Genomic DNA, 22,403 nt, shown 5'->3' on the forward strand with positions numbered 1-22,403 from the left:
TGACAAAGTCTTCACTAATATTGTTATTGTGTATGTATCTCAAATTTAGAGAAAGTTGTTCCATGTGAGATAAGTACGTCGTCGGTGGTTTCGTCAAATATGACAGAGTAATAATTTGCACTCTGAACCTGATTCATAATTTGTTCAATTATTTCTTCACAACATATTATCAGTTTATTCTGAATGATGCTGCTAATGTATGTTTCTCAGGAAGATGCTGTGGATAGGTGTTGTTTAAGAGTTTTATCTCCTGATTCGACTTTAACCCGGGAACAGTCGCGCTCTATTCTGTCACGTAATCGGTGGCGCGTTAGATTTTGTCTAACAATACGAATTTTGACGCAAATTTATAACAAATCTTTATGTTATAGTATTTTTATTTACTTGTAATGTTAGAAATATCATTTCTAACAATTATTAAAGCTAATTTTTTCCCACCAATTCCAAAAAAAAAGAATGAGAAGAAAAAAAAGAAGAAAAAAATAAACCTACGCATTACTACACCCTTCCTCGAGGCACTTACGAGTGGAAAGTTATGTTGCAAAAATGTTCATCAAGTTATCACGAAAAATGATACAATGTTATATTTTTTCTAACGGCGCGACTGCTCGCGGGTTAAACCTTAATAATTCCCCTCATTGCTAGGTTAGGCTAGGTTAGCATCTTCGGCTATTATCACGATGGCCTCTTAGAGAAATATTTTGTCGACCTAAAAACCCTATAGACTATAGACTCTACTTTTGGTCGTAGTCTTTCTCAATTTTCTTGTATCTCTTTAGAACTCTGAGAGTCTATCTGGTTAATTGCTGACTTTTGCGGGTTGCGATAACTTTGTAGAAAATCCAGCCCAACCTGAACGAATTTCTTGTGGTATGATGTTTTTTCATAGGTTTGTATGCCTCCGTCTTTGCCCATGAGTTTGGCGAAAGATATGATATAAAGGTTTAGTGACAAGCTTTTGGGCTGTCATCCCTTTATTGTGACCATATTTTTCATTAGAAAAATAAAACGCAATATGTACTTACAAATCAATATCTTTTGAATATGCGAAAGTACCAACCAACTCCTTTGTTCTAAGCGCTGGTGAACCAAGTAACGCTTCATTTCTTTTTAATTAAGTATGTATGTGTACAGAATGTAGAAAACACGATTTTAATGGCTGCCGAGATCGTTCTAGCAATCGGGACTCTGTAAAATTTCAACATTTTAATTTACAAAACATCCTATGTCATTAAAGCTACCGTTAAAACTTCTTCTTCTTCTTCTTTAGGTGCCGTGTCTGTATTCAGACGTTGGCCGTCATCATGTTTACAATTTCTTGAAATCTCTCTCTATCGGCTACTGCGCGAAATAATTCTTCTTCTGTGCAGCCACACCATTGTCTAATATTACGCAGCCATGAAAGTTTCTTTCGACCAATCCATCTCTTTCCCTCCACTTTTCCTTGTATTATAAGGCGAAGCAGATGGTATTTAGGTCCTCTAATTAAGATTCTAGTCAAGAAGACATATTTATCCTGTTTTGTACATATACCTATATGTGTTTGAAACTAAAAACATTTGAACTGCAAATATTTAAATTTATATATTTTTTAAATTCTCGGAGGGGGCCATGGCCCCCTCCCTGGATCCGCCCTTGAAAGATTAACAAATTTAAAAAAATTTAACCAATCTTATATTATAGGAAATTTAATTACGCAACTTTTATTTTACTGCAACTTTTCTCGGAACTGAATACTTTTAAAGTTATAATCAAAAAACGAAGAAAAAAATCGAATTTTTCCTTAATTTTTTGACATTTTGATTATTTAAACAATGTTCCGGACCTGTTTGAGTGGGAGGATAACTCAATTATTATTACAGTAGGAAAAATGAAAGAATACCCATGAACGAACATATAAAACACGCTGTATTTCCTGTCACCGTGTCACAAAGAAAATTGTCCAGTGCAAGTACATGTAATTATTATTATTACATGTACTTGCACTGGGCAATTTTTTTTGTGACACGGTGACAGGAAAATATAGCGTGTTTTATATGGTCGTTCATGGGTATTCTTTCATTTTTCCGACTGTATATGGGTTAATTCCAAGCAATTTCTGCAAAAATAATTAAAGTCACCTCTCAACGTCCATCTCAAAACAGATCCGTCCTGGACTATAGGTATGCTGATGCATAGATTTCCACGCTCAGCATACAAGTTTTTAACCCTTTCAGGGGCGACGGTGACGGTACCACAATGTACCACAAAAAGTTAACTCAAATGGGCAGTGGTACACATTTCGTACCGCATTTACATTGATCTTCTCTAATAATCCTGCCCACTGTAAAAATTATTGTTGTATCTCTGCCCCTGAAAGAGTTATAGAAAGAGTTAATAAGCTTCAGATGCGGACGTTTTTTTTAGTCCCACTTTATTTTTTTTCTACCATATTAGAAGCTTTTCCAATGAGTCGTAACTTTTATTTTGCATCGATCAAAACGAGAAAAAATGTGTACTCATATACATAGCTTTCTGTGTATGTTTAATATAGATACGTAATGTCTAAGTCCTCGGTAGTATAGTGGTAAGTATCCCCGCCTGTCACGCGGGAGACCGGGGTTCGATTCCCCGCCGGGGAGGCCTTTTTGTTTTTTTAATCCCTTAAAACGATAATAAATAATGGTAGTAGATAGTTATTTATCTTTCTCTCACTTAATTCAAAACAAAAGACAAATTTTTCGTAAAGAAACAAGCGTTTATTCGAAAAACAACACTTGTCCAAAAATTAAAATTTTGGCAAATCAAGAAAAACAACCCAGCTTCAATTTATTTAAAATCTTACTTTTACTAAGATATTTATTGGAAGGAATGTGCATATCAAAATAATTGCACAAGTTGGTTTCATAGTTTTATTGACATTTTAAGTAAAAGTAGGTACAAACTTTGTAAAATATATTGGAAAATATAGGTAGGTATTAGAGAGTTATCAAGTAACCCTAGGAGAATACGGTAACGCTATTTTACTGTATACTTTACATGTTAATTATAACGTTACCGTATTCTCATAGAGTTACTTGATAACTCTCTATTGTGTTTTAAAGATTTTTTATTATGCAATCGAGTAATATGTATTGGGTAATAAATATCGTTGATTGAATACACGGAATCAACGGCAACGGTACTAATATTGACTGAAAAATTTGACCATTAGCTATATGAACTTATACAAAAAAAGTCTCCACGGCGGGGAATCGAACCCCGGTCTCCCGCGTGACAGGCGGGGATACTGACCACTATACTACCGAGGAATATATCAAAATTTTCTGGGAAAATTAGGTCGATTTTCAAAAACATATTTTTATAAAAGTGGGATCGGTACTCATAGATTAAGAGGCAGCGCTGAAAAATCTATTTGAATTTACTAAAGATAGATTTTTCTCAGTTGATTACTGTGAGTGTGTAGAGAAACATACTGCGGTCGGTCAAGCGAAACGTAGAACAGGGGTTACTGAGAGGGTATCAAAGTTGCTTTCCTACGAAGGTAATTATTTCCATTTACTAAGGCTGAAAATCAGTTCACACATTCTAAATTAAATATTAATAAAAGTTATTATAGTCGGTCAGCTGTATGACGGGACAGAGCCGGTCGGTCGGCCCCAATAGTCGATTGAGGAAATGAAGCATTTTGGCTCGCAATTCTTTCGTCCAGCATGGATTTACTTGAAATTTTCGCAGAACGTAGGGAATAGTCCAAGGATAATTTTCTATATCATGCCGCTATCATACGCTAAAACCTTGGGGGTGGTTGCCACCCCATCTCGGGGGGGGGGGTGAGAATTTTTTATTACATTTTAACCATGTAATTCGATGGAAAAAGTGATTCTAAGAAAAAAATGTTTTTTTACATTTTCTTCGTAAAACTAATATTTTTCGAGTTATTCGCGCTTGAAAATAATAGTTTTTCGACGAAAATATCGACTTTTTTAGAGGGTTTTTTGAGAATACCTCGAAAAATATGCATTTAATCAAAAAACTGTAGATATCGAAATTGTATCTTTTAGTAACACAAACCAAATTATTTTCCTGTAATATCTTTAAGACCAATACAAACCGAAATACGGTATGTTAAAGGTTAGCTTTTTTCGTCAAATGCACAATTTGAAATATTCAAAGCCAAATAATGAGAAAAATTTGCATTTTCGAGGAAAACTTAAATAATATTTTTTCAAGCATGCAATTAGACCTTTCAAAAAAAATAATAAAAAATTTCTAGCATGAAAATTAAGCGACTTACAAAAAAATGTCGGTACCTGCTTTTCTCTACGATAAAATCAGCCCCCTAACTACCTTCCTAATTCAAAATTGGTCTTCACCTTTCTATAGTTCCTTTTATATTTATATTATTAATACACTCAAGGAGTTTGACCTATTTAAAATGTCTAATTTTGGAAAAATTGGAGTTTAAAGAAAAATTGATTTTTTGCAATTTGGTATTTTTTCACCTTTTACTTCAAAATATCTCCGAAAATACTGAAGATATGAAAAAAATTATAAACTACTAAATTGTAGCTTTTTAATGACTAAAATTACCCTGTGCATAGATATTCATTACAGTGAATAGTTAGCCAGATATAGTTGTTTAAATCCTCTATTTACCAGCAAACACCCACTTATTCGAGCCCTTTAAACCCGCCCCAATTAAAAACTAAGGCATCTTACGGAATTTAATATTACACAATCTTATAGCTCTTTAAAAATCCTACATTTTTGAGGGGTCTCATTACTGAGAGGGTATCAAAGTTGCTTTCCTACGAAGGTAATTAAATCCATTTACTAAGGCTGAAAATCAGTACACAGTGAGATATAATATTTTTCCAAAATTAGGCATTTTAAATAGATCAAATTCCTTGAGTGTATTGATAATATAAATATAAAAGAAACTACAGAAAGGTGAAGACCAATTTTGAATTAGGAAGGTATAGGGGGTTGTTTTCAGTGATTTTTTTTTCGTAGAGAAAAGCAGGTACCGACCTTTTTTTGATTATAAGTCGCTTAATTTTCATGCTAGAAACTTTTTATTATTTTTTTTGAAAGGTCTAATTGTATACTTAAAAAAAGATTATTTAAGTTTTGCTCGAAAAATGCAAATTTTTCCCATTATTTAACTTTGAATATTTCAAATTATGCATTTGACGAAAAAGCTAACCTTTAACATGCCGTATTTCGGTTTGTGTTGGTCTTAAAGATATTATTGGAAAAGAATTTGGTTTGTGTTACTAAAAGATACAATTTTGATATCAACAGTTTTTTTGATTAAATGCATATTTTTCGAGGTATTCTCAAAAAGCCCTCTAAAAAGTCGATTTTTTCGTCGAAAAACTGTTATTTTCAAGCGCGAATAACTCGAAAAAAGAATGTGTATGTGTACTTTGTACGCACGTAAGAAGATATTCTTCTATTATATAATAGGTAATTTAAACGAAGTAAATATACTTAAAAGGTTATTTGTACTTATTTTATTTAAAAATCAAACTAACTTTCTTATCTACCACTTTCAAAAAAGAAGAATATCTTCAAAAATTATATAATAATATACTTACAATCATAAAATCTTAAAAAAAAATAAAAAAATAATAACTTGCTTGGGGCTTGAACCCACTTCACGTCTACCGCGCCGTACGAAAGTTGACGCCATCTCAAACTGCACCAAACTCTCGTACACGTCATGTGGGAATATACACAAACTAAACGTTTACACCATAAATTTATATGAATTTAATAAAATTATTAGTTTTATTTTTTGTCGAAATAAAATACAACAAAATATAGAGTAAGAAAACGATATATGAGATGAAGATTTGTAGAAAGTTTGTTCGTAATCAGATTATGTAAATTAAAGCATTGCCTATTAATAGGTAACTACATTATTTTGTTTACATTTTCCAAATAGATAGGTATTGAAACTATTAGGTATTTCCAACTGAAACATTTAGAATTACGTACCTGCGGCTTTTCAAAGCTATTTAAAAAGTCACTATATTTTAATTTTATTTCTGTCCACACATCAATAAAAACTAATATTATACAATATTTTTGTTTACCGATAACCTCCATATTGAACAATTATTGACAGATCATTTCTAAATTTCAACACCCAATCAGAGCCCGTATAACAACTAATACCATACTGCCGGTGTGCGCATGCGCGCGGATCAATCAAATTTTACCCTCAATCGTTTCGCCGCTAAAGAAGAATATCTTCAAAAATATTAGTTTTACTAAGAAAATGTAAAAAACATATTTTTCTTAGAATCACTTTTTTCATCAACATTACATTGTTAAAATGTGATAAAAAATTCCCACCCCGAAATGGGGTGGCAACCACCCCCAAGGTTTTAGCGTATGATAGCGGCATGATATAGAAAATGATCGTTGGACTATTCCCTACCTTCTGTGGAAATTTCAAGTAAATCCATCCTGGACGAAAAAATTGCGATCCAAAATTCATTCGACTCTTCATGCGAGCTTCATTTCCTCAATCGACTATTCGTGCCGACCGACCGGCTCTGTCCCGTCATACAGCTGACCGACTATAATAACTTTTATTTATGTTTAATTTAGAATGTGTGTACTGATTTTCAGCCTTAGCAAATGGAAATAATTACCTTCGTAGGGAAGCAACTTTGATACCCTCTCAGTAACCCCTGTCCTACGTTTCGCTTGACCGACCGCAGTATGTTTCTCTACACACTTACAGTAATCAACTGTGAATAATCTAGCTTTAGTAAATTCAAATAGATTTTTCAGCGCTGTCTCTTGGTCTATTAGTGTTTCACTAAATATAGGTATACTTACCAATTAAATTACACTAATAGAAGTTTTTACTTCACTGTAAAATTTTAAATTATATGATATATGTAGAACCAACCCATTGGGAACTTTCCCACATTTAAGAGCTACCAATACACAAAAAGGGAGACAAGAGAAACTGTAATAATTACCGAGGTATCACCATATCAAGTATCCCTGGGAAGGTATTAGCAAGAATACTAGAGACAAGAATAAAAACACAAATAGAAACAACTATGGAAGACACACAGTGTGGATTCAGGAAGGACAGAAGCACGCAAGACCTAATATTCACATTAAGACAAGTAAGTGAGAAGGTAATCAAGAAAAATAGAGAGATACATATGTGCTTCATTGACCTGGAAAAGGCGTTTGACAGAATCCGAAGAAAGGACGTTTGGAAGACACTAACAGAAAGGGGAGTCGACAGACACATAATAGAAGTAATAAAGGATATGTACAAAAATAATACAAATACAGTAAGAACCAATAACGAGGAATCCAGAGAATTTTCTACAAGTCAAGGCGTCAAACAGGGATGCGTGCTGAGTCCACTGCTATTCTCAGTGGTACTGGATGAAGCGATAAAGAAAGCCAAGAGAAGAATGAGAAAACTAACATTAGGATACTGGCAAATGAAACAGACTCAACTATCGGAGCTACTATTTGCAGACGACATGGTATTGATAGCAGAAAACAGAGAAGACTTACAGAACAATCTTGAAATCCTAGAACAAGAACTATCAAACATAAATATGAAAATTAATACAGAGAAAACAAAAACAATGATAATTTCAAATACGAGGAAGACACACGCAATAGAATTAGACGGGAAACAACTAGAGCAAGTGGAATATTTTAAATACCTAGGAGTAATAATCGAATCAAATGGTAAACAAGACATGGAAATAAACGAGAGAATGGGACGAACAGGAAGCTTATTTAACACTATGAAAACAACATTTTTTTGGGAAAAAAGGGATACCGGAAAAAGTAAAAACGGCAGTCGTTAAATCAGTAGTTAGACCAACAATCATGTATAGCAGCGAGACATGGACATTGACGGGGAGACAAAAATCCAGAGTCAATGCTATGGAAATGAGGTTCCTGAGGAAAATAGCAAACAGAAAAAGGACAGACAAAATACGAAACGAAACAATTAGACAAAACCTAAAACTAGAACCAATCAATGAAAAAATAGTAGAAGGACAACTTAGATGGTTCGGGCACGTGTGTAGAATGTCGAACGAGAGGCTAACAAAACGAGTGTTCGAAACGAGAGTGCAGGGGAAAAACAAAAGAGGGAGACCAAGAGTTATGTGGGTAGATGAAATCAGGAAAGAAGTCGAGAAGAAGGGATTGACATTGGAAAGTGCAAGAAACCTAGCGCAAGATCGGAAAGCATGGAGACTACAATGCCAAACTCAACTCCACCAGCCTTACACCTAAAGGTAGAAAGGCTTAGGACTAAGTAAGTAAGTAAGTAAGAGCTTTTAAAATTCGTGCCAAAAAGTTTGTCATGCATCATTAAAAATACTGAAACTTATACAAAAAACAATCTCCACGGCGGGGAATCGAACCCCGGTCTCCCGCGTGACAGGCGGGGATACTGACCACTATACTACCGAGGAATGTATCAAAAGTGTTCCGGACAATAAAGGTCGGTGGTGGTTTGATTGAGAATGATAAATTTTTCGTGCGTATTGAACTTGCGTATTGAATTTCGTGCGTATTGAATTTGCGTCGCAAATTTTTAGCTTTAGCAGTGAGGACTTGGTGCTCGACCAGCGAAAATGTTAAACGTATTGACAACTGATGGAGCGTGTGCGTTGTGTGCGTCGAAAATTCTTGCGTCCGATTTATGCGACGAGCGCCGCGTCCACATTAGCACAATTTTTACGACGAACAGCTCGTTCGACGCAAATTTTTAGCAGTGAGGACGCGGCATTATTGTCTGTGTGTCTGCAAATATCAAGTTTATAATTAATTGCTATAAATGCCCAAAACTTATTAATTCCTATTCCTACGAGAAAGTTCTACAGAAATTTGACTTGTTTTAGTTATGTTATACAGTGGAACCCCGATAAGTCGGCCCCCGATAACCCGGAAGTCCGGCTAACCCGGACCGATTTTCATCAGACAAAAATTTAACAAATAAACAATTTAACAATTTTATCAAATAAAAATGTATGTAGGCCAAATAATATTTCAGAGATAATGTGTATTTGTGTAATTTGAACACATAAGTACAATAGTAAAAATGATTCATGCACACGGCGGCAGCCAGAGCGACCGTCTCAGCTTATCGGAAAGAACAGACACCTGTCTGTATTCCTTTTTCTTTATTTATGTCAAACTGTCTTAGCATTGTTTAAAAAAGACGTGACTATTTAAAAATTCTTGTATTGTGTGTAGTACAGCCTATTAATCACTTCCGTTCTGTAATGTAATCGTGCTTCAGATTGTGTTTGCTTTGTCTACGTAATGGTAACAAAACGTAAAAATGTTGCAGTGACAATGGAAAAGAAACTAGAAACATTAGGTAGGATTGATAAAGACGAATCTTTAAAATAAATTTATTGCAGCATCATAATATGATATTATGCTACCATAGGTCTGGATCCCGCGTATGAAAAAAAAGTTGATTAATAGCAAGCTAAAAATTTATTAATAGCTTAAGGGTGTCTAGTCGGATAAACTTTGATATATGAGAACACTGGAACAGGGGCAGTTTTAATTGTGGAACAGGTCAAAAATTTGGAACGGTCAGAACACGAAAATGGCACATTTGTTTTGTCCGACAGAACAGACATAAACTCTCCGAACAGAGATTAAACTCTCATGCAAAAATCAGACTGCTATTTATCACCTGTCATAATTCCTGTCATTTGACATATTCTACATGTTCCACTCATTAAAACGCCAATTTGGTGATAAATAGCAGTCTGATTTTTGCATAAGAGTTTAATCTCTGTTCGGAGAGTTTAAGTCTGTTCTGTCGGAAAAAATACATGTGCTGTTTTCGTGGTCTGACCGTTCCAAATTTTTAACCTGTTCCACAGTTAAAACTTCCCCTGTTCCAGTGTTCCCATATATTAATGTTTGTCCGACTAGACACCCTTAAGTTAATAACAAATTTTCAGCTTGCTATTTATCAATTTTTTTTTGTACGTAGGATCCAGACCTACCATATTATGGTGTCAAAACAGTCAAAATATTTTAACTTATCCGCCTATGTATAAGGCGACCTTTACACGCTCAATATTATTGAAGTAGTAATGACGAATAAAATGGTAAAAAAACGATAGCCCTCATACTACTCAATAATATTGATCAATTTTTCTCTAGCGACCTTGTTTTTCCGGAACGGTTTTGATACATTCCTCGGTAGTATAGTGGTCAGTATCCCCGCCTGTCACGCGGGAGACCGGGGTTCGATTCCCCGCCGTGGAGAAATTTTTTTGGAAAGTTTCGTTATTAAGGTATATTATAACTATAACAACTGTCAACGTATCAAAGTAGCACCATAAATCTTTTGCGATTAATGTAAATACATTTTGAAGTTATACTTCTTTACGATCGAGAGTGAAATTTTATAATGCCGGGCGCATGCGCACACAGACAGTATGTAGTTCGTTGCTAATCTTTCAAGATATGTATGTATCAGCGCTGTCAGCGCGAATAAGTCATTAAAAGGATATATTAGTGTTTTTAGTAAATGTATTATTTATTATAATTTTTGTGTCTTTGGATTTGTCTTCCTCGGGAATAAGATATTTTATAATAATAGTAAGTATATTTAAAGTATTTTTGTATACTTCGCTTGGTCTATTAAATTTGTCAGTATGTTTGAGAAATCTTGTAACCTGTCAAAGCGAAGGTAATATAGCTCAGTGGGAGAGCGTGTGACCGGAGATCGAGAGGTCCCGGGTTCAAATCCCGGACGATTCATATTATTTTTTTTTTAATTTTTGGTATCGTTGTAATAAATTTTTTTTTAAAGTGGTAGGTAAGAAAGTTAATTTAATATTTAAATAAAATACAAATAACCTGTTAAGTATATTTATTTCTTTGAAATTATATAATAGAAGTAAAACTTCTTACGTGCGTACAAAGACACACACATTCTTTTTTTATTTTAGAATCTGAAATTAAAAAACAATGTGTAGCAACTTTATTCCTTAAGTAGCGAGGTGAAAACTTTATAATTACTGGTGGGGACGGTGGGGTAGGCGTACGCTCTATACAGGGTGTAACAAAAATACAGGTCATAAATTATTAAATTAAATAACATATTCCGGAACCAAAAATAGTTCCATTGAACCTAACTTACCTTAGTACACATGTGCACATAAAAAAAGTTACAGCCCTTTGAAGTTACAAAATGAAAATCGATTTTTTTCAATATATCGAAAACTATTAGAGATAATTTATTGAAAATGGAAATGTGGCATTGTTATGGCAGTAGTATCTTAAGAAAAAATTATAGTGAAATTTAGACACCCCATAAAAATTTTATGGGGGATTTGTTCCTTTAAACCCCCCCAAACTTTTGTGTACGTTTCAATTTAATTATTATTGTAGTTGTGGTACGTACCATTAGTTAAATACATTGTTTTAAAAACTTTTTTAAGTGGCTACAGTATGTAGCCACTTTAATACCATAGGTAGGTATCAATATCTTAAATTTTTCATGTTTCCAGGTAAGGTATAAAATCAGTGAAATTTGGAAAAAAAAATAATAAAATTCTTGAAACCGTTTTTGAGAACTTGGATTCTTAAAAGTTGTTTATGTTTGATTTCTTAAAAGTAGATCATTCATTATCTATATAAAATCATCAACATGGCAACGTCGATATAGACCGAACGACCAAATTGTCTCCAGACTACAATGTTGCCGATATTCGAAAATTTCTTGAGAGTATACGTAATATATACAAAGTTCACAGTTCCTTTAATTCATTAGTGAAGAGTTCATTGAAATATTAAGTATCTAGTTAATTAATTTATAGATATATTTTTTGAGAATATTTTCATGTTATTTTTTTAAGAGTGTCGTTGATTAGCAATTGAATAATAACGAATAGAGAATAGAGAATATTTTTTTAATATAAACTTAGGAATTTTAGGAAATATATCTGACAACCTTGATTCGAAAGCGGGTCTCTGATACCAAAATGAGACATGTTTATGTTGAAAAATTATTAGTGGATGTACTTTATTTACCTATTCGATTGTGACGGTTCTTATCTTTCGAAACAATATACTGTAGTCCTCGGTAGTATAGTGGTCAGTATCCCCGCCTGTCACGCGGGAGACCGGGGTTCGATTCCCCGCCGTGGAGGAATTTTTTATTTTTTTTTTCAAATATGTATCTCTAAAAGCTTTGTTATATTTTATAATTTTTGTTATTCATTCTTTTTAAATACAGACCACATGCTATGATTTTTTTGTGACAGATAATCGAGTTAAAGTTGATTTCATGTAATCGAATGAACTAAATAGCTTTCAATATAAAGTCGTCCCAGGAAGGCAACTCATAAATATTGGCAACATCATGTTAAAGTCTTCTACTTTAAAATGTATAATATAATATGTCTGAATTGCCGATATAAATGAGTAAATGAGTCAGATTCAATTAAATTATTAGAAGAATTCGTAATTAAGCGACAACATTTTTTTGTTTAATTGATTAATATTTTGTATTTTGTAAACGACGTCCCATGTGGATGTGGAAGTCGAAACGTTAATAAAATTATTTTTTCATAAAATTATTTTTTCAAGTTAAATTGTCATTGTGGCTTATTTCCCAGTTAGAATAGTTAATTAGATTATAATACATATATTATTTTATGTAGTAAGGTTCAATGTTGATTTCAAGTAAAACATTGACTTACTATTCCTACTTCCTACCTAATATCTAGTAAATAATATTTATAATAAGTACTCAATATAATAATAAAGTAATAAATCAGAAATGTATATCACATAATGAAAGAGAGAGAGAAAGAAAGCTTAGATTATTATAATTATTGTTCGATCACCGTATTAATTTTTCGGAACGCGTTGATATATTCCTCGGTAGTATAGTGGTAAGTATCCCCGCCTGTCACGCGGGAGACCGGGGTTCGATTCCCCGCCGGGGAGGAATTTTTGTTTTTTTCCCTAAAATAAATAGAGCTACAAATTCTTGGTATAGAAATTTTTATTATTAATTTCTTTTTAGAGTAGGGATGGTGGTTTTTGACAAAACACCGGTTTTCGGTTATATCGGTTTCTTTTGCTTACGGTTTAACCTGGCGGTTATAACCGGCCAAAAAAAACCGGTTTTTGGAAAAACCGGTTTTTGGAAAAACCGGTTTTTGAAAAAACCGTTTTTTGGTTTTTTTAATCCAATAGGTTACAAAGTTACATTTACAATACACTTTAGTTTCGATTCGACTCGATATCAATAATGATCAAAATTTGTACATACTATCGAAAGAATATGTATTACTTTTAACACGTTTGTATATTGGTAGAATAGGTACATTTTAACTCATTTAATACTTCCTGTATGAGTGTATCGTTTTGAAATAGTAGCGAAATTCTTGGAGATTCGTATTCGTAATCAGTAATTCGATATTCATAGTCAGAGCATTATTTTTGGTAATCAGAAAAAGTCATTCACCCACTTTTAATCTCAAGAGTCAAGTGTGAAAAATAGATGATGTTTGCGTCTACTTCAACCAGATCACTTCTTATGTAAATATTATGATTACAAATACCTTTTCAACAAAATATTATAATAACACTTAATTGTTTCTGGCTGATGTGAGTTTGCACTTTCAGTTTGCTTCTGTATTTTATAAAATAAAATAAAATTTGAATAAAGGCCCCGTCTCACCATCAAATAATTGACAGTTATTTGATCAAACTTGACAGTTAGTGACACAAAGTGACAGTTAGTATGTATAGTTTGTGTCACTAGTCAAGTTTGATCAAATAACTGTCAATTATTTGATGGTGAGACGGGGCCTTTATGGTTTTGTTTGGAATAATTTCTTGAGAATAATAATTATGATTGGGATCCGAAACGATACCTAACCTAATCCTAATCACCGTAAAAACCTAATAACCTGTTTTTACTTTAAAAAGAAAAAACCGGTTATAACCAGGACAAAAAAACAACCGGTAAAACCGGTTATTGCGAAGTAAAAAAACCGGTTTTAGGTTAAAACCGGTAGGTTTTTCCCATCCCTATTTTAGAGTAATAAAACTTCCTACTTTTTAAGTAAGTTTGAGCTACTAAGCTTTTCTTAAGATCTGTATATAAACACTTTTAACATGGTAGTAGTTTTACAGATTTTATATGTACAATATATCTATTGTTATGTATTGATTGACAGTAAAAAAAAAGAATTAATGAAATTGAAAAAAATATTTAAACTTCCTTAGTATTATTTATTTTAAAAGTCACTAATATTGGTTTCCTTTAAATATTCATATCTAAATCCACGTATATAATCCTCGGTAGTATAGTGGTAAGTATCCCCGCCTGTCACGCGGGAGACCGGGGTTCGATTCCCCGCCGGGGAGGAATTTTAAAATTTTTTTTTCAATATACACTGTGTCCGTAAAGTATGGAACAAATTCTTTTTTAGCTAAACAGAGCATTTTAAGAAATAATCCTGAAACACGTCGATTTTTGATTTTAATTTACGGTGTTTTAAAATAATATTCTGATATACAGGGTGAATTACTTTCGAGTAATGACGTCACCGTCATTTTTTTTAAATGGAACACCCCCATTTTGTCTCAATTTTCGGATTACTCTAGCTGAGCTGATTCCAAAAATGTATCACATATTGATTCAAATTGATACAGGGTGGACAAAAATACAATAGTTTTGTGTATGCTCTTATTATTAAAGTTTAATTAATTTTTGATATTAAATTAAAATATTCAGCTAAACAATATCAAAAATTAATTAAAATTACAATATAATTAAAATATCAAAAATAAAATAAGTATTTTTGAAAATATTGTTAATTTAACTAACGCGTTACTGTATGAACACACACAAATCTATTGTATTTTTGTCCACCCTGTACCAATTTGAATCAACATGTGATACATTTTTGGAATCAGCTCAGCTAGAGTAATCCGAAAATTGAGACAAAATGGGGGTGTTCCATTTAAAAAAAATGACGGTGACGTCATTACTCGAAAGTAATTCACCCTGTATATTAGAATATTGTTTTAAAATACGGTAAATTAAAATCAAAAATCGACGTGTTTCAGGATTATTTCTTAAAATGCTCTGTTTAGCTAAAAAAGAATTTGTTCCATACTTTACGGACACAGTATATATATATAGATTGATTTATACTTGATTTTATTTTAGAAATAATATTAATATTACAAAAATTAATAACCATTTTCAATTTCGTTGCAAAACGAAAACACAGCCGAACCATATTCTAGTCCAATCAGAGAGTGCCGTAAGCACCCCTACCGGTTTCGAAACTTATTAGTCTCTCATCAGGAGGCACATATGTTGTTCTCCCTGATCCAACCAAAACAAACCACAGCATGCAGTCCCGGATTGCAACGAACGAAATGGCATAGATGCCCTAGCGGCAACTGCTTGCAAAAAGACTAAGTTGTCACTCTAATGGCATATAAAACAACATAATGCTATTCTACATCCCACCAGAATGAAAACAATGGGAACCTTCTCTGGTTACACCTCCGAGGCTTCTACAATTTGCAAGCCATACGGATGCTGAGACTAAGGAAGATGAGGAAGATGCAAATTGTAGAAGCCTCGGAGGTGTAACCAGAGAAGGTTCCCATTGTTTTCATTCTGGTGGGATGTAGAATAACATTATGTTGTTTTATATGCCATTAGAGTGAAACCTTAGTCTTTTTGCAAGCAGTTGCCGCTAGGGCATCTATGCCATTTCGTTCGTTGCAATCCGGGACTGCATGCTGGGGTTTGTTTTGGTTGGATCAGGGAGAGCAGCATATGTGCCTCCTGATGAGAGACTAATAAGTTTCGAAACCGGTAGGGGTGCTTACGGCACTCTCTGATTGGACTAGAATATGGTTCGGCTGTGTTTTCGTTTTGCAACGAAATTGAAAATGGTTATTCATTTTTGATTTACATTTACTCTGTGTGGAGTATGAAGGGAACAATTCTCGTTGGAACTTTACAGCGCTGAGCAGATGGGACGTGAATTGTAAATTGTAGAATTCCCTCATCTTCCTTAGTCTCAGCATCCGTATGGCTTGCAAATTGTAGAAGCCTCGGAGGTGTAACCAGAGAAGGTTCCCATTGTTTTCATTCTGGTGGGATGTAGAATAGCATTATGTTGTTTTACATGCCATTACAGTCAAAACTTAGTCTTTTTATTAATATTACATTTTATACAATTATTGTCAGTGTGTATTTTTGGAGTGGATGCAAACAGGCTGAAGAAGAAGAACAAGAAACAGTAACTGTTGTCTTTACAATGTAGTATACGAAATGTTTATAGACTTACCTTACTTTATTACTTACCAACGATTACTTACCAAAATGTGAGACGACGATGGAATCTTTTACATCATTACATCCTGGTTGATCCTGGCCTCCATTAGGGAAAAAGTCAACATGCCCTATGGGATCCCATAATCCAAAACCGTCAGTTACAAACTAAAAAATATAAATAAGAGTATTGTAACGGGATTTAAAAGGCACTATAAGTATTCGATTTATTTACCCTTTTATTTATTCTTGCACTATTGTAAGAATAAATAATAATATTCTTACAATATTTACTTAATTCTAAATTACAGTACTGATGTTGAAAATGTAAATATTCGTTCAAAGTACTCGTTACTTACGAATACCGAAAGTAACGATTACTATACAGAGAGGTAAATCGTTACTTTGATTACTTTGATTACTCTGATTACTTCGTTACTTCATACCAATCGTATCAGAAAGTAACGATTACTATACAGAGAGGTAAATCGGTACTTTGATTACTTTGATTACTCTGATTACTTCGTTACTTCATACCAATCGTATCAGAAAGTAACGATTACTATACAGAGAGGTAAATCGTTACTTTGATTACTTTGATTACTTTGATTACTTCGTTACTTCGTACCAGTCGTATCAGAGCGAGTACCTATTTTGATTTTGAGTATTGTATCTACTCGGTTGATATCGGAGTCGGACCGGTATTCCACGAGTGTTCGTTATCAGTACAGTTAACTAAAATTTTATCTATGAAAGGCTATTTTATCGAGGCTATGAAGAGTTTTGCAGGATTACAGGGCGCTGAGAAGTAGCTGAAACAGAGGGAGGTATATCATTTAACAAAGCATGCACCCAGGAACAGATGTCTATACGATTTGTCGAGGTAGATAATTCACATAATTTCACAGATATGTTAGTTCTTTTGAAAATAAAAATGCAACACATTAGATTTTAATAATAAATACACACTATTCTTAGCAGGCCTAGAAAAAAATAGCTTAGATTGACCGGAAAATATGTAGAAATCATAATATATTTCTAGACCAGGGGTCACCAATTAGTTTCCATGGGGGTCCGTTTCGAAAACCTATGACACTTCCGGGGTCCGAATTTATGCTGCCTGTGTCTGGCTGTTCTGATTCGGCTTCTTTGCGGATTCTTGTTAAAAATATTCCCCTATAAACAAATTTACACTTTTGTGTAACATTTAACATTTAACACTAAAAACACATGAATAAATATATTTTTAAGTATAGTAGGTACATAGAGACTTGCAACTTTTGCATTGTATTTAGGATTAAGATTAGGATGACGCCTGGAAAAAAGTCTACAATAAAAGAATAGGTGGAAATGCATTATTACATTTTAAAGTGTATAAATACCGCATCGAAAAATGCATAAACATGTTAAAATCAGTATATTAAGGGCGAGATTTTCTTATTGCGGGGTATTTTGGGGTCACCGAATGAAGTTCAGAACCGACCTCCGAACATAGATATAACAGAATAGATTAGGCCAGTCCGAAAAATAGCGTAACGCGGAACAGTTCGGGTCGGTGGTCTATCTATCTGCCTCTACCGGCGCTTAGCTTTCTCTCTCTAGCATATGATGGCCGCCGCCTATGTGTCACTGTCGTTCTGTTACTCTCACCTCTTGGTAGATACGCTCACACTCGCACGACAGACAAAGATAGCTAAATCACCGTACTTGATATCGACGTTACACCCCGATGCATTGAGTGGCATATCCCTAGCCGAGTCTATTTTCTTTACATGTCTCTGCCTCCGAATCACCTGGGTGCCCATGTCAGTGGCGGCCCGTGAGGTAGTGCCATAGAGCCATGGCACTACCTTGCTAACTATGCAGAAACATATTTTTTATCTTAAAAACATTTTAATGCCTGTTTATTTTTTTTGTGAATATTTCTCTTTATTTTTATAAATTATATCAAATCTGGCAACTGTGTAGCGCAATGCAAATCTACCGACTCTGGCCACCCACAGCTGACCGGATAAAGGATGAAAATCATAAAAATCCCAGTGCCGAACGGCATAGTGGCTCGTGAGAAAAGAGAAAGATTGTATGAGCATCCTGTGTAAGTGACAGAGAGAGAGCGGTATTGCACTTTTAACATACGTTTAAATTGGAGTCTCCGTGCCAGGCTCGAAATCTCGAAAAGGAAGTTAGTGGATCTTAAGATACAATGTTTTAGATCTACATATTTCTAGTTTCTTTACGCGTTCGCTTGACGCTATTGTGTTTATTGTCTACTACTGTATTGTATATTTGTGTTTATACTCTACTATATTTTTTAATTTGTAATTATTAGTTAGTGCGTTGTGATCGTGGGTGTCGTAGCTATAAAAATAATATTTTGATTATTTTCTACGTTTAATTTATTTATTGACAATGAATCAAATTAGTATATTAAAAAACTCTTTTGGTGGTTTTTCGTTAGAAAAAAAAACTACAAATTAAAGAACTCGGTCGGCCTTTACCCGATTTAAAAATTGAAAAACAAAGTGGAAATGGACAAAAACTTCGCTGTCGTAAGTTTAATAAAATTATTTATGATAAAAGTAGCTGGTTGTGTGGTTGCGAACAAACTAATAAACTCTTCTGTTTTGTATGCGTTTTGTTTGGAGGTGACGAGACTTGGTCAAACAAAGGCACCGATGATCTTGTACATATATGGGAGAAATTGAAATCCCATGAAAAATCTAAAGTGCACATGAATAACGTTTTTAGCTTTTCAATGCTTGGTAAGTTAAATATAAAAACCCAATTAAATTCAGCTTATCGTGATACTCTAATTAAACATAATGAACAGGTAGATAAGAATCGATATTTTTTTTTATTTATATTTTATATCCTTTTTGACCATATCGTAAAACCGCCACAAAAAATTTAGGCAGCTACCCGGATTCTGGCACTACCTTCCTAAAGTTATACGAGCCGCCACTGCCCATGGTTATTGCTAAGGTACGTCGATCATCTAGAGTTTCGAGGGTTTGTTTTTGGCACTTAATTGATGCAAACAGATTACACGAAATTACTGATATTGTGGAGCAGCAATGACAGAACAATTACATATCATTTAATTTCTATCCATTAAATAAATCGGTGAAGGTCGTTGTTGTATCGGATCTTATACTTATAGGTACGCAATACTGAGAAATGCGATTCTCGATGTGATCACCGGTACTTAAATACAAGAGTAATCATAGTAATCAAAGTATCCTACTAATACTAATACAAAATATGTACTGAGAAATGCGATTCTGGATATGATTACCGGTACTCAAAAGTAATCATAAATACATAGTAAGATACAAAAGATACAAAAGTAACAAAAGTAATCAAAGTAACGAATACTTTAAATGATTACTTTATATAAAAGTAACGATTTGTAACGAATACTCGAAAGTAACTAAACTTACGTGCATAGAAATCGGCCCATTTAAAAATTTGGTCATTTTTGATGTCTCATATTTTCTAAACCTGTTGGCCGATTTAAGTGATTTTTGAACATGTTATAGCCCGATTCTTTAACAATACCACTGTAGTAATATTGTTGCTAAACAGGTAAACTTTCATTGTATACCGGGTTTGCAAATCAAACTGTGTTTTTTCCTCAAAGTTCGCATCAACCTGTGGAATATTGTAGCATTTATAAAATACTGAAATTAAAACCCAACTATAGGCTCAGGCTTTCTTAACATTCTGTTTTTTGATTCATTCGTTTATGTTGGTTAATAAAAAAGTTAGGTACTTTAACAACTAGACATGTTCTTCATCAATACACGGTGTTTCTAAATAAATGCGACAAACTTTAAGGGGTAATTCTGCATGAAAAAATAATGACAGTTGGCATTATAAACGTATGTCCGCAAATGTTTCGTTTCCGAGATACGGGATGTTGAATTTTTTGTTACAAACTGACGATTTATTTATTGCTTTAAAACAGTTGAGATATGAAAATGAAATTTGGTAGGTTTTAAGAGACAGTTATTGCGGATTTTTTGACACAAAATTAAAAATTTAATATTCACCATTGGCCACATATGGGTAATATGATCGGTCATATTAACCGTATGCGCGCCAAAGGTAAATATTAAATTCTCAATTTTATGTCAAAAAATCCGCAATAACTATCTCTTAAAACCTACCAAATTTCATTTGCATATCTCAACTGGTTTTGAAGCACTAAATAAATCGTCAGTTTGTAAGAAAAAATTCAACATCCCGTATCTCGGAAACGAAACATTTGCGCACAAACGTTTATCAAGTTAACTGTCATTATTTTTTACATGTCTAGTTGTTAAAATACCTAACTTTTTTATTATCCAACATAAACGAATGAATCAAAAAACAGAATGTTAAGAAAACCAGAGGCTATAGTTGGGTTTTAAATTCAGTATTTAATATATGCTAGAATATTCCACAGGGTGATGCGAACTTTGAGGAAAAAACACAGTTTGATTGGTACACCCGGTATTGATATTGTTAAAGAATCGGGCTATAACATGTTCAAGAGATCACTTAAATCGGCCAACAGGTATCGGAAATACGAGTCATCAAAAATGACCAAATTTTTAAGTGGGCCGATTTCTATGCACGTAAGTTTATAATCAACATCACTAAAATACAGACAAAGCACACGGGAAATTTCTATACCTACTACGTTCATTCCCAAGCGAAGCTGAGGCGTCAGTTTCAAACACGCCATCGGTGGGTGTGCCGTGTAGTCGCAATTTATAATTGGTTAGAAATTAAGTTTTTCAAATATTAAAAAAAATAAATTTTGTGAAAGAATTTTTGAGATATGTTAGAAACAAAAAAAAATTCATTAGATGAGAAAGTCTAAAGTCCGTATTTAATGCGATTTGATTGAAAAAACAGTAATTATTTTAAACACTTACAGGACTGGAATCCGTATGAATTATGTCTACAAATTTAGCATCACTTCTGTCTAATTTTTTATAATTTTCCCTTAAATAATTATTCCGAAAAAGGGGACTTGCTGGATCCAAACCTACAACAAATAATCAAATTCAAAATCAAAAGCAATTCACCAGAAAATAGTTTTAGACCAGGGTAATAAGAAAAAAATATACCCTGTTCGTGACACTTCAGCAACCAGAGTACCGAAGCGTTTTTTTGACAGGTAATACCTATAGGAACAAATTATAACTATTTCCTGTGTAGGATCTGGCGGCCATTTTTATTTATAAACAATTAACTGTCAAAAAATGTCAGTTCCCCCCTTTATTTTTTCAAATCAACGGAAAACAGTGAAACTTATGATTTTTTTAGTACAAATATCTTCGAGGTTATGGAAAAAGCTTTAAAATGACGTATTACAAAGTTTGATATACTCATTTATTGTTAATATAATTGCGAAAAAAGGTCGGAATTGCAAAAAGAAATATTTTCTCAATAACTGTTGTAAAAATTAGTGTACAGCTTTGAAATTTTTGTCAAATGAGGGTTCTTTGGTGCTTAATATGTGATAAAAATTTCAAAGCGATTCATTCAATTGTTTAAATTTTATTCAAATTGTTAATCCCAAAAAGCATTTTTTTTTGCAATAACATAAGTCAGAAAAAATGACCTTAGAACCATTCCACAGGTGTCAAATGAAAGAGCATGAGCTACATTTTCAACATGGTTTAAAAAAGTGAATAAAAAATGCATTTATTAGTAATAAATAATTATGCAAAAGTATCGTCAATTTTTCTTTATAAACGTTTTGAATAACTTTTTGAAGTTATACTTCTTTACGGGCGTAATGACGGTGAAATTTTATATGGGAAAACCTAGCGACCGGGCGCATGCGCATTATAACTTTGTTCTGATTGGATGTTCAAATGACATGACAAAAATTATCCAATATGGCAGCTGTGGCACAGCTGTGGGACTGTGTTTGGTTATAATGTATGCTTGTTGCGTTTTAAAATTTGTAGGAAGAGAAACAACAAACAAAAAGTTAGTTAATGGTTATACTGCCTTTTTAAATAGTTTTCATATTATATTTTTGGACTTATTTACATAGAAGAGA

General features: G+C 33.4%; 1 protein-coding gene and 7 non-coding genes across 8 annotated transcripts in view; 5 read left to right on the forward strand and 3 right to left on the reverse strand.

Annotated features, from left to right (window-relative positions):
• The window catches only part of LOC126879983 (pancreatic triacylglycerol lipase-like), a 76,822-nt gene that overhangs the window by 22,948 nt on the left and 31,471 nt on the right, over positions 1-22,403 (reverse strand). The window contains exons 4-5 of the mRNA XM_050643435.1: positions 21,265-21,377; positions 16,390-16,510 (exon numbers count right to left, since the gene is read on the reverse strand). Of these exons, the coding sequence (XP_050499392.1) occupies positions 16,390-16,510; positions 21,265-21,377 (234 nt within the window). The remainder of the gene's footprint in view (positions 1-16,389; positions 16,511-21,264; positions 21,378-22,403) is intronic.
• Positions 2,550-2,621, forward strand: Trnad-guc (transfer RNA aspartic acid (anticodon GUC)). The gene has a single exon. It is a non-coding gene; the product is annotated as a tRNA-Asp (tRNA).
• Positions 3,219-3,290, reverse strand: Trnad-guc (transfer RNA aspartic acid (anticodon GUC)). The gene has a single exon. It is a non-coding gene; the product is annotated as a tRNA-Asp (tRNA).
• Trnad-guc (transfer RNA aspartic acid (anticodon GUC)) lies at positions 8,391-8,462 on the reverse strand. The gene has a single exon. It is a non-coding gene; the product is annotated as a tRNA-Asp (tRNA).
• Positions 10,213-10,284, forward strand: Trnad-guc (transfer RNA aspartic acid (anticodon GUC)). The gene has a single exon. It is a non-coding gene; the product is annotated as a tRNA-Asp (tRNA).
• Positions 12,104-12,175, forward strand: Trnad-guc (transfer RNA aspartic acid (anticodon GUC)). The gene has a single exon. It is a non-coding gene; the product is annotated as a tRNA-Asp (tRNA).
• On the forward strand, positions 12,907-12,978 carry Trnad-guc (transfer RNA aspartic acid (anticodon GUC)). Its single transcript has one exon. It is a non-coding gene; the product is annotated as a tRNA-Asp (tRNA).
• Positions 14,338-14,409, forward strand: Trnad-guc (transfer RNA aspartic acid (anticodon GUC)). Its single transcript has one exon. It is a non-coding gene; the product is annotated as a tRNA-Asp (tRNA).

Source organism: Diabrotica virgifera, chromosome 2 (genome assembly GCF_917563875.1).
Source record: "Diabrotica virgifera virgifera chromosome 2, PGI_DIABVI_V3a".
Lineage (NCBI taxonomy): Eukaryota > Metazoa > Arthropoda > Insecta > Coleoptera > Chrysomelidae > Diabrotica > Diabrotica virgifera.